Source organism: Epinephelus fuscoguttatus, linkage group LG9 (genome assembly GCF_011397635.1).
Source record: "Epinephelus fuscoguttatus linkage group LG9, E.fuscoguttatus.final_Chr_v1".
Lineage (NCBI taxonomy): Eukaryota > Metazoa > Chordata > Actinopteri > Perciformes > Serranidae > Epinephelus > Epinephelus fuscoguttatus.
In genome coordinates, this window is record NC_064760.1 from 31,290,739 (window position 1) to 31,305,055 (window position 14,317).

Here is a 14,317-nt window from a genome sequence, read left to right on the forward strand (position 1 = left end):
GTGTGCTCCAGTGGAGCAGCTGGGAGGCAGGTAGCAGGCACAAGGGCACCTTGACACCCTTAACTGATGCAGTTTGCCATCAACCTGTATTTACACTGTGCCCGGTCTAAATGGTCTCAGTGTGATTTCAGGATAATTTCCTTGTCAACAATTTAAAAAAAAAATCTAGCGTTATTTTTATAAATTATGTGTCATTTATTTCAGAGCATTTATCAAATACGGCTCAGGCTGCACTCTAAGCCCTTCATACATTTTTAGAATCCATCATTATTTCAAATACATATATATTTTATAGCATCATTAATGTAATCATAAAGTCAAAGTCAGACTTTATTTGTAAGAGCAAACCAGCAGTGGTCCAGTATGTGATTTTGTACCGAGCTATAAACATTCATGGGCAGTTTGAAGGATGCAGCGTTGCCTACCAACCCCCTAGCATCACCCTCCCGTCATCCACAACTTCAGATGCAGGAACAACTGTCACTAACACGCCCTCTTTGTGCAGCCGGCACAGACACGTCTGTCATTTGATATTTGGCTCATGCTAAGCAGAGGAACAGCTGCAGGGCACAGGAAACAGAGAACAGGGAAGACAGTAGCTGCGTGAGTTGTTTCTGACAGCTCCTCCTGTTGTGCGAGTATCAGTCCCTTTAGGATTTGAGTTTTTCCTCTCTTTTCCTGCGGCCCGAAACTCTTTGACCACGCCAAATGCAAATCAACTTATTGTTCATTCATAGGAGAAGTTTACAAAGGGTGAAAATATAAAAAACAGAAGACAGTTCCAGTGAGTTTCCCCTGCATCATCTGTATGCATATGCTGAAGGGTTTGTTGACTTTTGGAAATGATTATGGTTTATTTTGAGTGTAAATAAAAAATGTGATGCTGTGGAAATGCGCCGCAAATCTTCCATTATTTCCGACATTATCTAAGGATTTATTTTTGCAAAGCCAAGTCGGTTTTGCAAATTTGCTAATTCCTTGAGGGGGAACCTAATTATGACAAAATGTCCAAACACTCACAATTCCCACTTCATCTTCCAAAAGTCCTTTAGCAGCTCTGAGCTACTGTAATCCCTGCCAGAGAAACAGACCGTTGCCCGGGCAACCTCAGTTCTGCCGCCATGGCAGCTGTAACTGTGGCGAGGAGACACGGAGTGCCAGGGTGGACAGGTGTTGCTGGGGTCTTCGAGATCACTTTAGGTCTCTCAGCACTGCCTCCAATGTCGTTACACATGTGGAGCCGCGCTAACAAGCCCCCTCGCACACAAACAAACTCAATACGCCGCTCCTCTATACTGCTATCAGAACAAGACCCGACACTGCTGAGTTACACTAATGTCCTGTGTCATGCTCTTGTCGAATTAGACGAGCACATGGTTCTCTTGCCAGCTCGGAGCAGGAGGTCCGTGCCACATGGCTGCATGTTTTATTTTTTTTTTTTTTTTGTCAGACAGACATACTGTAGGTATGAGAAATGAGTCATATTCAGTGAAACATGGTAACCTGCTGCAGGGCAGAGTAATGGGACACTGCACAAAAAGTCAAACAAGCTCTCATTACCTTTCATCCAGGCAGAACATGGAGGCCACCGCTGAAATTGGTCCTAGAAAATTGTAAGGGGAAATATAATGTGTGCTAGTGGAAAGCAATAGCAGAGAGAGTGTCGATTTAATAGCAAGAGCGTGTGCAGACCATGAAGGAAAGATAGTTCTGTTACTGAGTCAGTGTGGCGAGGCTCAAAATGTCTATTTCAGGGCTTGCTTTAAGTAGGGTGAGTCACCAGGCTTTTGGAGCACTAGAGACTGCATATGTGTGTGTGTGCTCATGCGTGTGTGCACACGTATTTTTATGTGATACCGCCGAATTTCTCACTCTCCCTCTATCTCCGTCACACACACGCAAACACACACACACACGTGCCTGCCCCGCGGGTGCAGGTCTGTGACGGGTTAGGCGTTTTGGGCACGGGCCATCCTCTCTCTGTCTTGCCTTCAGCTCCTAGCAGCGAGCTGGCCCTCGCGCGGGGACAGGCAGCGACTTCAATCTGTTTGGTAAATACTGAGATAAGTAAGGCCCACCCATCGCCGTGGCAGAAAATAGCCCAGGCCAGACCTGCGAGTGCAAAGATAGCACGCCATGCCGAAAGCATGGAGAGGACATACCTTTTTCCGAAGAGAAGACTGTGAACATAAATTAGCTATTTTGAGGTATTAGAGGGTGTGAAGGAAGTCAGAGTGACAAACAGACAATGAGAGAAAGGGAAATGGAGAGACGGAGGGAGAGAAAGGAAATGAGAGATGCAAACCGCCTCCTGCTGCCAGTAAAATGTCAATGGAACCCTGGGGATGCATTGATTAACCTCTCCACTTCTAATCTGCCTTTACCCGCTGCACCACTCACTGAAGGCAAACACACAGACTGGTGGTATACAGATGGACAAACTGGCCAGTTCTACATAAACATGCCACAGAGTAGTTGAATGGAGGTGAGGACAAGGCTATAAGAGCTACTTTAAACAAAAATTCAGAAGCACCGTGTGATGACTCAGGTTTTAATTGAATGGGTAAAACAAATTGTGAATAAAGACAGATTTCTCTCTCAGAATCTCCCTTTTTTTTTTTAAAACATCAGGGATGGCTTTTGTTATATGCATTTGGGTATTTAGGTGATGGATGATAAGAGAAAAAAGAAAAATGAAACATCCACATGATCTAGAATTCAATTTTATTCAATGCAGGGCTTTAACTATCAACTGTTTGTTACGCTCTTGAATCAGTGGTTAGTAGTTGGTCTGTATCAAAAAAGTATCAAAAAAAGGTGAATTTCTTCAGAATTTTTTTTTCAGAATTTCCCAGAGTGCGGAAGAATCTGTTGGCCAAAACACCAGAACTCAAAAATATCAAATTAACTGTAGCAGCAAAAGCACCAAATTTTAACACTGGAGAAGCTGGAATCGACTGTCTAATGATCTGACAAATCATTTTAGCTTTAATTCAATACATCTTTGTTTTTCCTACATGAGGAAATCTATGGGACGTTATTTACAAGCGACAAGACAGTACAGATAATCAGACCAACATTTTATTGCATTGTGCAGAATGTGAATCGCAGGTAAATTCCAGTGTTGAAAATTCCTATATTTTGTAGTTTATTGTACAAAAAATTATGGGTCCACCAAAGTAGCAAGTGCCTACTTGATGAGAATATGTTGCATTCATTTCATTTGATCAGATAAGTTCAGAAACTAACTTTCTCCCCGTTTTCTCTTCTCTCTTGCAGTTTGCTCCCAGTTCTCCAAAGGTGTGTACGCCATCATCGGCCTGTATGACAGGAAGACAGTCAACATGCTCATGTCCTTCTGCGGAGCGCTGCACGTCTGCTTCGTCACGCCATCCTTCCCCATCGAGACGGCCAACCAGTTTGTCATCCAGCTGAGGCCTGAGCTCCAGGACGCCCTGGTGGGAGTGATTGACCACTACGGGTGGACCAAGTTTGTCTACATGTACAGCTCTGACTCAGGTAGGAAACTCGTGTATTTAATTTCACATCATAATATGTATTTAGCATATTATTTTAAGCGGACACCTTTATGTTTGATAAGCGTATATGCTTTAAGCTTTCCCGCTTCACAATGAAAATGACTGTGAGGTGGACCAAGCCACTTGGATGTACATGTAGGTTATTTTTGCAAATATTTCACATGAAGGTTTTCAGTGGATTGTCAGTTATAAACAGGTGCATTTATCTTCAATGTGTCATCATCCTCATTCATGTTTGAATATCAGCATTTTTCACACTGGGATTTCTTTTCAAAAGCATTTCAAGTACATGCACATGAAGACACTCACAGGCAAAACCAGTCGTTAAACCAGCTACCATTAGTCGTCTTCATATTGCCATGGCGACAGCAATGGGGTCAATCATAGCCATTGTGCTGCAATGAGCTGCCATCAGAACATTTATTTCAGACCACCGTCTCTGTGCAGACGGAGAACACATAAAAGAAACATTGACCTGCGCTGAGTAGCAGATAAATCACACAATGGAACAAAAGATTAAGCTTTTCATGGAGCAGCTCTCAGCAGTAACTCCTGTTGCAACTGTCCCTTTATTAGGCGCATACTAAAAAAAAAAAAAAAAAGAAAAGCACAAAAACTGCTGTGGCATACAATTTAAACATCTTCAAAACATTTCTGCAGAGATAAAGCAGCACACCTGTCAGCCTCCTCCTCTTCCTCCCCTCTCTAACCAATCAGCTGTACCCTTCCCATAATGCCGTGCCATCTGTCCCAGGTGTTTTGGGTTTTGGAGCATGACTGTGTGGGTGTATATTGTGTGCATGCTTTGTGTGCACATTTTGCACATGCACGTTATTGCAACTTTTCCCTCCTGGAGTTTTTGACTTGTGTGAGAGACATAAGCAGACTTAAGTCAGCTTTAAAAGACAGATGCCATCATGTCACTCTGCAAAGCACACGATCTCGCAGTGACAGGGGAGATCTCTAGCCCTATTGATTGATGATGGCCGTAGCGACACACATGTCCCACTGATTTTTTTTATCTGCCATGATCCTTTCATTACCAACTGACAAACTGTTGGATAGTGTGTGTGTGTGTGTGTGTGTGTGTGTGTGTGTGTGTGTGTGTGTGTGTGTGTGTGAATGTGTGTGTGTGTGTGTGTGAATGTGTGTGTGCAGGGTCACCCTTGTGTGATTGAGTGGTGGGATGGAGCCAGTGGAATCCATATCAGTAGTCCTCTGTTGCCTGGATACTACGCTGTAGTCACCCTTCCTACAGGGTTATTTTAAGCCTTTAAGAAAAATCATGTTTAGTTGTGAGGAATTTGTTTGGCGCATGCGCGTGTGTGTGTGTGTGTGTGTGTGTGTGCATGTGCGCATGCGCGCCATGGGCAGCTCCATCAACTGTGAGCATTTCGCACAAAATTACAATCAATTTTCCCATTATCATTCTTCACACAGATTAACATTCATTTATCCTGAGGTCAATTTGGCTTTACCACTCACAGATGTTTGTTTTGTTATTGTTATTTGTTTAAGAGGATCAGTCACTGCTCATATGAATGAAGAGGTTGAATGAAAAGGTTGTTTGTGACTACACAGATCTCAAACCCGTACGTACTATGACCTTTTTTTTAGAAATATATTTTACCAACACAACAGAAATAATTCATAGCAAGGTGAAAATGAAAATAATCATAGCTTTTTTTCTACCCTAACAACCGGGTAGTACACATATCTTGCAGACAGTACACCAGATATGAAACAAAGCAAGCATGAAATGAACAGATACGCGAGCTCTGAGTTCCACCAGGCACAGCTGCATCGCGTTTCATCTGCAACACAGTCGCAGCAGCTGATCGTGGCCACTCTAGACCAGTGGTTCCCAACCGGTGAGTCACTTGTGGTCCATTCTGAATGGACCACAAGTGACTTGCTAATGTGTCAAGTTTGTAAAAAGCCACTTTACTTTTAAGTACAGTGAATTTCCAGCACAGAGCTTTTGTTTTGAAGTGCCGTTACCTCCTGTAGAGTGAGCGACTACCGGACAGCTACTTGACAGAGACGGCAAACTAGCTTGACGACATGCCCAAACACAAGAATATGACACTGAATGTATTAAACTTTGTGGACCATGAACTAATGACTAAGGAGAAATCTGGACCCCATGGCTGGACCAGTTGGGAACCACTGCTCTAGGCAATGCTTGTGATTCCACCAGTCGTGCAACAGTGCATTTCAGAAGCTTCCAAGAAGTGACTCTTGGCTCTGCTCCTGCACCTTGTCTTTTTTTGACGGAGCGGCGGTGCATTTCATAGTGTAGTTTTCTGTGTTGTCTCCTTTACAGATGGTAAAGGGTTTTTAAATTATAATTTTAGCCTCTTACTAGCGCCCCCTATAGTCTGTGCTTTTTCCAAGTATCTGTATTTGGCGCTCGTTGGTGATATTTCCCATAAAAAGGTTAAAAGCTCTCTAATATATATATATATATATATATATATATATCCTGTATATTTATATTATATGCATTCATACTTGAGATTTTTTCAGTGTTTTATCCATTATGTGAATTGGACAAGGACATAAAAATATACCACATGCAGTGTCACTTTCCTAACACTTCAGCAACTTTAATATCCCCCCCCCCCCCCCCCCCCTTTTTTTTTTTTTCTATTAACATCTTTCTTGCTGTCTTACTGCTAATAAAAGTGCCTCTCCTTTTATTTTCAAAAGCCAAGCATGGGAAAACAAATTTGATAGCCCATTAAACCTATCATAAACAATATTCAGGAAATGGTTTCCCCAAAGTGTTATTTTCTTTACCTTCGATTGCCTGGTGCCCGGGTCTCCATGTATTGCCTCTGGCCAGAGGGATGCTTATGACAGCCAGATTCCATTATGATATTATTCTCTTCCAGGATGCCTTTGGAGGACCATTTTTACCTTGGCCAGTCTCACGAGCCTCACTGTCAGGCTGGCTCTGATTTATAGGGGTGCATCAGCCACATAGCTACATTTGAAAAGGCGAGAGGATATTCAGCGCTAACAGAGTGAGACAAGAAAGGGAAGAAAGCAGGGAAGGAATGAAGAGTAGATGGAAGATAAAAAATGTAATAGACCAGCCACACAGATAGCATTGAAGCAAAGTTGACTCCAGGTCTCGCTGTATTACATTACAGTGCAGAACATTCTCAACACCATGCGTTAATGAGATTCCAGCACTAATTTTAGCTGGTCTTGCTCAAGTGCTGGAACATAATGTACATAATGCAAAACCAGATTACCAAATAAATACACACAGAGACATTAGGACAAGGTGAGATAATTAAAAGAGAAGCCATGAGGAGATAGAGAGAGCTTTATGTTCCTCAGATCACGGTGCACGGTGCTGTCCATGGTGCTGAAACCTTTCACTCCGTTCAGAGGAAGTTGTCCACTCTCCTCAGAGCCCACTGGCCTTATTCACAGCCATGATTAACTGCCCCCTGTGTTCCCATGCCTATCATCTGTTTCACAGCTTCTCCTGAATCTGTCAACACCAAGGACTACCATTATTCACTCATGAGCCACAGAGAATGGATAGAGACACCACGGAAGGAGCTACATGTCTCCATGTACATTTCCAAACATCATTTTTCGGGGGGGTGTCTAATTTATTTACATGTACTGTGTTGTGGTCATGTGTGGAGGTGAAACAGCATCCATCTTTTCATTTCTTAATGACCTGGTGTCAAATCGGCAGCATGGATTGCCTGGAGAGCAGCTGGTGTGCATTTTAATAAGGCCAGGCAATCATCTTTCAAAGGCTGCGAGTGCCTTTCTCATTCTTCTTTTGACGGGGTCTGTGTTGCTGTTGTTGTGGATAAGCCATATTTACATTTGCTCAATATGCATAAAATGCCTGTATGAACATGAACAAACAAGCATGGAGGAATATACAAAACACATTATGTGTAGGCCCACGGTGACTCCAGCAGTGTTTGCCAGCTTAGCGGTGGTAAAACAAACACAGATAAATCAAGTATTAGTTTACATTTTCTAAATTTTTGTAATTGCTGTAATTCATTTGGGTGATGTCTGCCAGTCTGCTGCGGGTGAAATTACTTTATTTACTCGGTGGAACAACTGTGGCTGCCAGCTCGAGAGGAATCTGATTGGTCTACCGCCAGCAGCAAAGGAGTACAACAGTGAGTCAGACTGTAAATCAGAGCTCAAGATCAATGTGTTCTCTAATCGCCTTTTTTTTTTTTTTTTTTTTTTTTTTTTTTACTGTCTGAGCATGTGCCTTAAGCTCATTGGCTGCTCAGCCTCTGCCTCTGTGATGCACAAGTGTCTCCGCAGCGACAGTGTAATCGAGTAATGCCACCTGTAATTGGTGCTCGGAGGACGTAAAGCTGGCTGTGAGTGCGTCGTCTGCGCTGATGCACGGGCTGGTTATTTGTTAGTGTGAAAGTGGTGATTATTTAGCCCCACGCTGTACGAAGTGGAAAAACACACCTGTACGTGTCAAAGTGCTTAATGGACTGTCCCACTCGTTACACTTTATCACCGAGGCTACAGGGGAGGTTCTGATGGATAAGCTTATCAAGAGCAGTTTGGTTTTCTGCACAGCTTCTGTTTTGTTCCCAAATTGTTTTAATTCATCTTTTAGCTCATAATATAACCACACACTGTATAACATTAACCTGCACATAATTTATGTCTCGTGCTGCCTAACAAAATACAGACACATATGGATCACCTTCGGTACAGTACGTGCTAGTCATTCATCACTTCGTCTTGAATGTCTTTGCAGAACTTTTTCTGCAAACACCTGCGCAGTTTTTTTTCTTTCCCAGTTTAGTCAGAATGCACTTCTTGCACTGATAGTTTTAACCTTCTCCACTCTTCCGTCTAGGCCTGTCAGTGCTGCAGAAGGTCCTGGACACAGCAGCGGAGAGGAACTGGCTGGTGACCTCAGTCAATGTGGAGACCATGACGGAGGCCTCCTTCTTGAAAGTGTTCCAGGATTTGGACAAGAGGAAGGAGGGCCAGATTATCATCGACTGTGAGACAGAGAGGCTCACTGGCATCCTGAAAAAGGTGAAGAGATTTTCTCTGTTTTTGCAATGAGACAGGATTATGTAATTATGTTGCAATATATAATGCAACTTCAGCTGAAAGGCTGCAACCTCATAATAAAACCATGCATGTAATGCTGTAGCTCCCAATAACATAAGTGCGATTCTTACATGATCAGCACATCAAGCTTATTATAAACTGAGTAATTAGCCTGCATGTTACGTTTAAAGGACTTCTTCAGAATTTCAAAATACACACACTGTAGGACAAGGCTGTGCATGTTTTAATCAGACAAACAAAGGAGAAAGGAGGGGATGTAAATGGAGAGTGGGGGTTGGTTGGGGGTCTGCTGTGGTGTTTAGTCTCCTGGAGCGTCAAGGACAGGAGAGATAAATAACCCAGCATTGGCATTTGGAGTCGGCACTTCTTCTGTGATAGGATCATCACTTACTCACCTCTGTGTGGTTGGAAGGAGACGGATCTTGGCATCACAATCGACTGTTGGCTAAACCTCTTCCCCCAAACACAGTTTGCCCAATCACAAGCTTAGCAACCGTAATTAGGCATGACAGGCCTGTCAAGCTTTGGATTTTACTGCACACTGAAGCAGTGTGCAGGGAGCTGTGGTAAGACTCAGCATTTAAAGTGGAAATAGACATGTTTTTTGCTTTAACTTATTATAATGGAATCAGTGTTGATTGCACAATGTAATGGCTATAGAATAATGACACCATTAGCGTTTAGATTGCTTTCCTCTAAGCCTTACTTTCACTATGTAATTCTGCCTGTCAGCGGGAACAGTCTCCCAGGAAAATGAAGGCTTACTTTACAGCTCAAAGGAAGAGCATCAATGATTGTGCAACCAAACAGGAAGCGGATAGAGCTTTTGTTTAGCTGTCTCCAGTAGCAGAAATGGCGGATGGTGAAACAACCAAAGTCACTGTAGAAAACAAAATGCAGTGGGTCCAGTGTTGTTGGTAGTTGCTAGGCTTTGATGGAAATGTAAAGTGATCTGGTTGTATTTGCCACTGAGCCAACAATACTAGGCTACCACCTGGAAAAACGCTAGGGGTGGAGGAAGTTGAAAAGTTGTCTGTTTCCACTTTAAATACTTTTGATGGTGGCGCATTTTTGTATAGTTTACAAAACCAAAATCATGAGAGTGAAAGTGTGAAAAATGAATAAATAGCATTTGTGTGCTCTAAGAGAAGATGCAGTTGTTAGCATGTCAGGCTAACTAGTGTGCTTCCTACAGAAGTAGCCTAAAAGAGGATTACTCCAAAGTCAAAGAAGTATTTTGCGACATTATTTTATGGTGTCAGAGGTTACATTATAAAAAAAAATAATTTCATGCATAGCACATCCACTTTGTGTGGAAGAGTTTAGAGTAACGTTAGCAACTCTGCCCTGCTAGTAGTCTCACCCAGACTCCTTATCCAGGTACAGCAGCTGGCATACCGTGCTCAACTGTGCGTTAGTTTTCAACCTAAAAGCCTTTTCTCTTTTACAACTGGAACATACGTTTTAAAAAACAAAAACATATGCATGCTATGAATGTTATGTTAGAGCGACAGAGTTAGAGCTTAGAATGTTATGTTATAATCAACTGGTGAAGATGCTAACTTTTTGCCCAGGGCACATAGCTTTAGCCTCAGTCTTTAATCACAATATCATGCTTCTAGCCATTAATTACCAATATTACACCCCCCTTAGGCTTCTTGTTTAAAATGATTCAGGTGGAAACATGAAATAGTCGGCCGCAGTCAGTTTTTTCAACCCACTCATGCAGCTAACCTTAGCTTAATTAGCTAGCTACAGCTGATAAAATCTGCCAGGGACAGTTGACTTTCCAACTGGCTACCTCTGTCTTAGTTTAAGCACCCATTGTTTCTAAAAATGACTAAAAATGTTGAGCGGCAAATCTGCTACTGTGATTATAGGCCTTTTCACAGCAGACATTTTGGCGCATCGTAGCAAGAAAAGCAAAGGTATAATTATTGAAATTTATAAAGGGTGCATTTCATACAGGTGAGCTAGTTCCAGGGCTCTGGTATTTATGATGCTGGCTCACTGTCATGGCCTAGGGACTGTACTTTATTTAGCAGAGGAGGAAGGAGGGGGATGACAGGGATGCAACTTCTTTCTTTATATTTTTAATCTTGAGCCTTCTAGAAGCTGCAGATATATTTTCCTGTAGCCTCCCTGACTGACTTGTTGAAAGTATGACCCTCCCTCTACTATAAATAACCATTTTTTTTTTAATATTTACAACAAATGTACGTACATGAGCCAATGCATTGAGCAAACAGCAAGGGAGTGGGAGTTATCACCAAAACAACCAGCTAATTTCTTAAGTAAAATGCAAATTCTTCTTACAAATCACATCATTGCACAAGCTGTGTGTGCACCTCAGCAGAATATGGATGCATGTAATGACTGCTTTCACCCAAAAACCGAACACAGCATCAATAATTTGGCACAGCAGACGTTAAGAGATTTTTATAACTTACCCTTTGATGTTTGAAAGTTAAAAGTTAAAAATTGAAAATGAAATCCTGGAACTGAATCCAGCCTTGGTTTGTCACTGTTGTCATGCATGCAGGAGGGCAGAATCTAATGTTAATGCGAGCAGTTTGTTTTTGGCGAAATTTTAAATGAGATGTTAAATTAAAGGATTTTGATGACGGAAGCCTTCATTGCACATGATGTGTTCAAGGCCTGTAGTAATTTGAAAAGCCAACGATAATAATTATTTGACGTGCCTCCCCATCTTGCACCACCCCGTCCCTACTCATAAATAATAAACGGTTCCTTTCTGAACACTGGAACTGAGCCACCTTAAAAACAATATTTGTTTCACCTGAGCTTTTCCTGCTATGATAAGTCAAAATCTGCCATCAAAAAGGTCTCGTAAACTGAAATGTACCGTGCAAGAACAGGAGCTTGACAGACACAGCAACATTTTATGCGCACAGGCAATTGTATCCTCAGAAATATCCACACATTTGTCATATTTGTATTGTTTTGCTTGCTGATGTCACTTGTGTGATTTATGACTTTTCAGTCAGATTTTAATGGTTCTTTTCTGTCTCAGTATATTGTTGTTGATAAGAAAAGAAAAAAAAACGCACACACATGTTCATGACACACAGACGCACACATGCACACACACAGTCCCCATCTATATGTGTAGGCTGTGGCTGCTCCGTGACTGTTATTGATGGCCCGGTGTCTACAGTTAAGGTTATTGCATCAGTTCTCACCAGTTTACAGGAGCTGAGCCTGAGAAGTTCTCCGTTCAGACGGCTACCATCAATCACCCACATCTGCTCCCTGCCTCCACCTCCACCGTCCCGCCTATGCATCCAAACAATGGCGAACGCACACACACATACACACACAGAACACCCCTGCCTCTTTTGCCCTTTACACCCCCTCCTGTGCTCATCTCGTTCATCTCATACAGTACACAGATTCTCCTACGATAATGTCACTGACAGTTTCCTGAGGGCGACTTCTCACATGAACTGAATGTTGATATAGTCTCCTTAGAGAACATTCATTGTGACAGAAGAGCTACCTCAAAAACGTTTCCAAGTGCGTTTTCCAGCAGAGTGACAAAAGCGCAACCCGCTCTCTTGGGGCTGAACTTTGAATGACTCTTTAAATCTGCATGTATAATTAAAAGGCTCCTCACATCCAAAACATTTCCATTTGACGGTCCACTGTGGCAGTAATAAGTGTTTTCCCCCGGTGTCGAGTGAATTGGTGTCTCTCCTTCCCTTCAGTTTTTCCTTGCCCAGGGCTCAGCCGTGGGGCCCGCCTTGTGCTGGGGTCACCATTAATAACAAATGCCACCTTCTGTCATGACCTACAGCATCATTAGACACACACACATAACACAGAAACAAATGAGTACACACCCTGAAGTATACGCAAGGGAAAATGCTTGCAGAGAGCAAGAGGAGTGAAAAATGTGTGAGGTCATGCATAGTGCCTGAACAGAGACTGTGGAATGAGCCTCTTATCCGCTGTCCTAAGGCTATTAATTGGATGGTGCATGGCTTTGAATAAGCGCTGCACGCTCTGCCTTATTCTAACTGACTGCCCAGTATGCTGCAATGACACACGCATTTGTTGTACAGTACAGCAGGCTCTTTATTTAGGCGAACTAGACAGTTGCCCTGAGTGCCACCAACGGGGATTTTTCTTTTAATCTCACACCACATCTACAGTCAAACGTCAGTCAGACTTGTGTCCAATGTGCCCATTTCATACATAAATAAACCAGCTCTGGCACACACCTCTCTGTGATGTTCAAACGGTGCTGACCCTCGGTGCTCGGCTGACCTGTGACGCCTGCAGTTAGAGAACGACAGCAGCCCAGGCAGAAGAGAGATACAGGCGTGGGAGAGGGGCTTGTGCACAGTTCAGCACTGACAGACGTTATTATTTGACGTTTGGTAGCTGGCGGTGGAGTTCCGGGAATATTGTAAGTTATTTCAATATTAGATCAAAGATCAAATCTGAGCCCTCAGGGGAACACAGACGAGGTGGAGGAGGAGGGAGGCAAATATACTATAGTATATATACAGCACTTACAAATCGGTGACACGTAAAAGCCCAGAGGATGTGAAGTGCGATTTGTTATGTATAGTTTCCTTTCATTTAAGAGTTGAATATTCATTTATTTGTTCATTCGTGTTCTGATCCTTTTATTAAGTCATTTGACTATCCTTCCTATTTTCACTTAATTGTAATAATTATAATTTCTTGCTTTTAAAATGTTCAGCTCGGGTTGTTTCAGGGCATGCTTTGCCTTTATTTGTAGCTGCACATCATAATTATAATATTTAAGTGAGTTTGTTTATTTAGTTGCTTTTCTTAGAAGTGGTGAGTTTGTGAGCGGTAGACAATATGTTTTTACAGGAGTGAGTGTCTGGCCAAAGGCAAAACAATTGTAAAAACAGCCCTGCAGAGCAGAAAAAAAAGATGACACAATAGAGGAAAGGAAAGGCGATGGGGGAGGGGAGGGGAGGGGAGGAGAGGAGGAAATTGGAGAGGAGAGGGGAGGAGAGGTGGATACGGGAGAGCAGAGCAGAAGAGTGGAGAGGAGGAAATGAGAGGAGGAGGAAGCAAAAGAGGAGAGGAAAGGAGATGAGAGAGCAGAGGAGGTGAGGGAACGAGAGAGGGAGGGGAGAGGGGAGGAAAGAAATAAAAGGGGGAAAAAAACAGGAGAGAGGAGCAGGAAAAGAGAAAGAAGAGGAGAGGCCAAAGTCAAACAGTTTGTAAGAAATGCCATGCAGAGCAGGGCAGAGGAGGGCAGAGAAAGAGGTGGGATTGGGAGTGGGAAGGAGAGAGAAGGAGAGGAGGAAAAGGGAGAGGAGACGAGAGGAGAGGAGGAAATGAGAAAAGAGGAAGAAGCAAGATAGGAGAAAAAGGAGATGGGAGAGGGGAGTGGGGGAGTGAAGAAGGGGAGAAAATGAGAACGGAGAATAGAGGTGGAATCCAGATGGTAGATGAGATAAAGAAATGGGAGAGGAGAGAAGAGGAGAAGAAAAGAAGAAGGAAGGGGAGAAGGGAGGAGAAGAGGAAATGAGAGACAAGAGTAGAGGAGAGGAGGATATGGGAGAGGAGAGGGAAGGAGATGGGAGAATAGAGGAGAGAAGGACATGAGCAAGGGGAGGAGAAGAGGAAACAACGATTGAGAGGAAAGGAGATGGCATTTTTTATTAATT

The 14,317-nt window shown here is 42.8% G+C and overlaps 1 protein-coding gene across 1 annotated transcript in view; it reads left to right on the plus strand.

The window, feature by feature from the left end:
- gria1a (glutamate receptor, ionotropic, AMPA 1a) overlaps window positions 1-14,317 on the plus strand; it is a 96,083-nt gene that overhangs the window by 18,279 nt on the left and 63,487 nt on the right. The window contains 2 exon segments of the mRNA XM_049585871.1: window positions 3,280-3,519; window positions 8,416-8,600. Of these exon segments, the coding sequence (XP_049441828.1) occupies window positions 3,280-3,519; window positions 8,416-8,600 (425 nt within the window).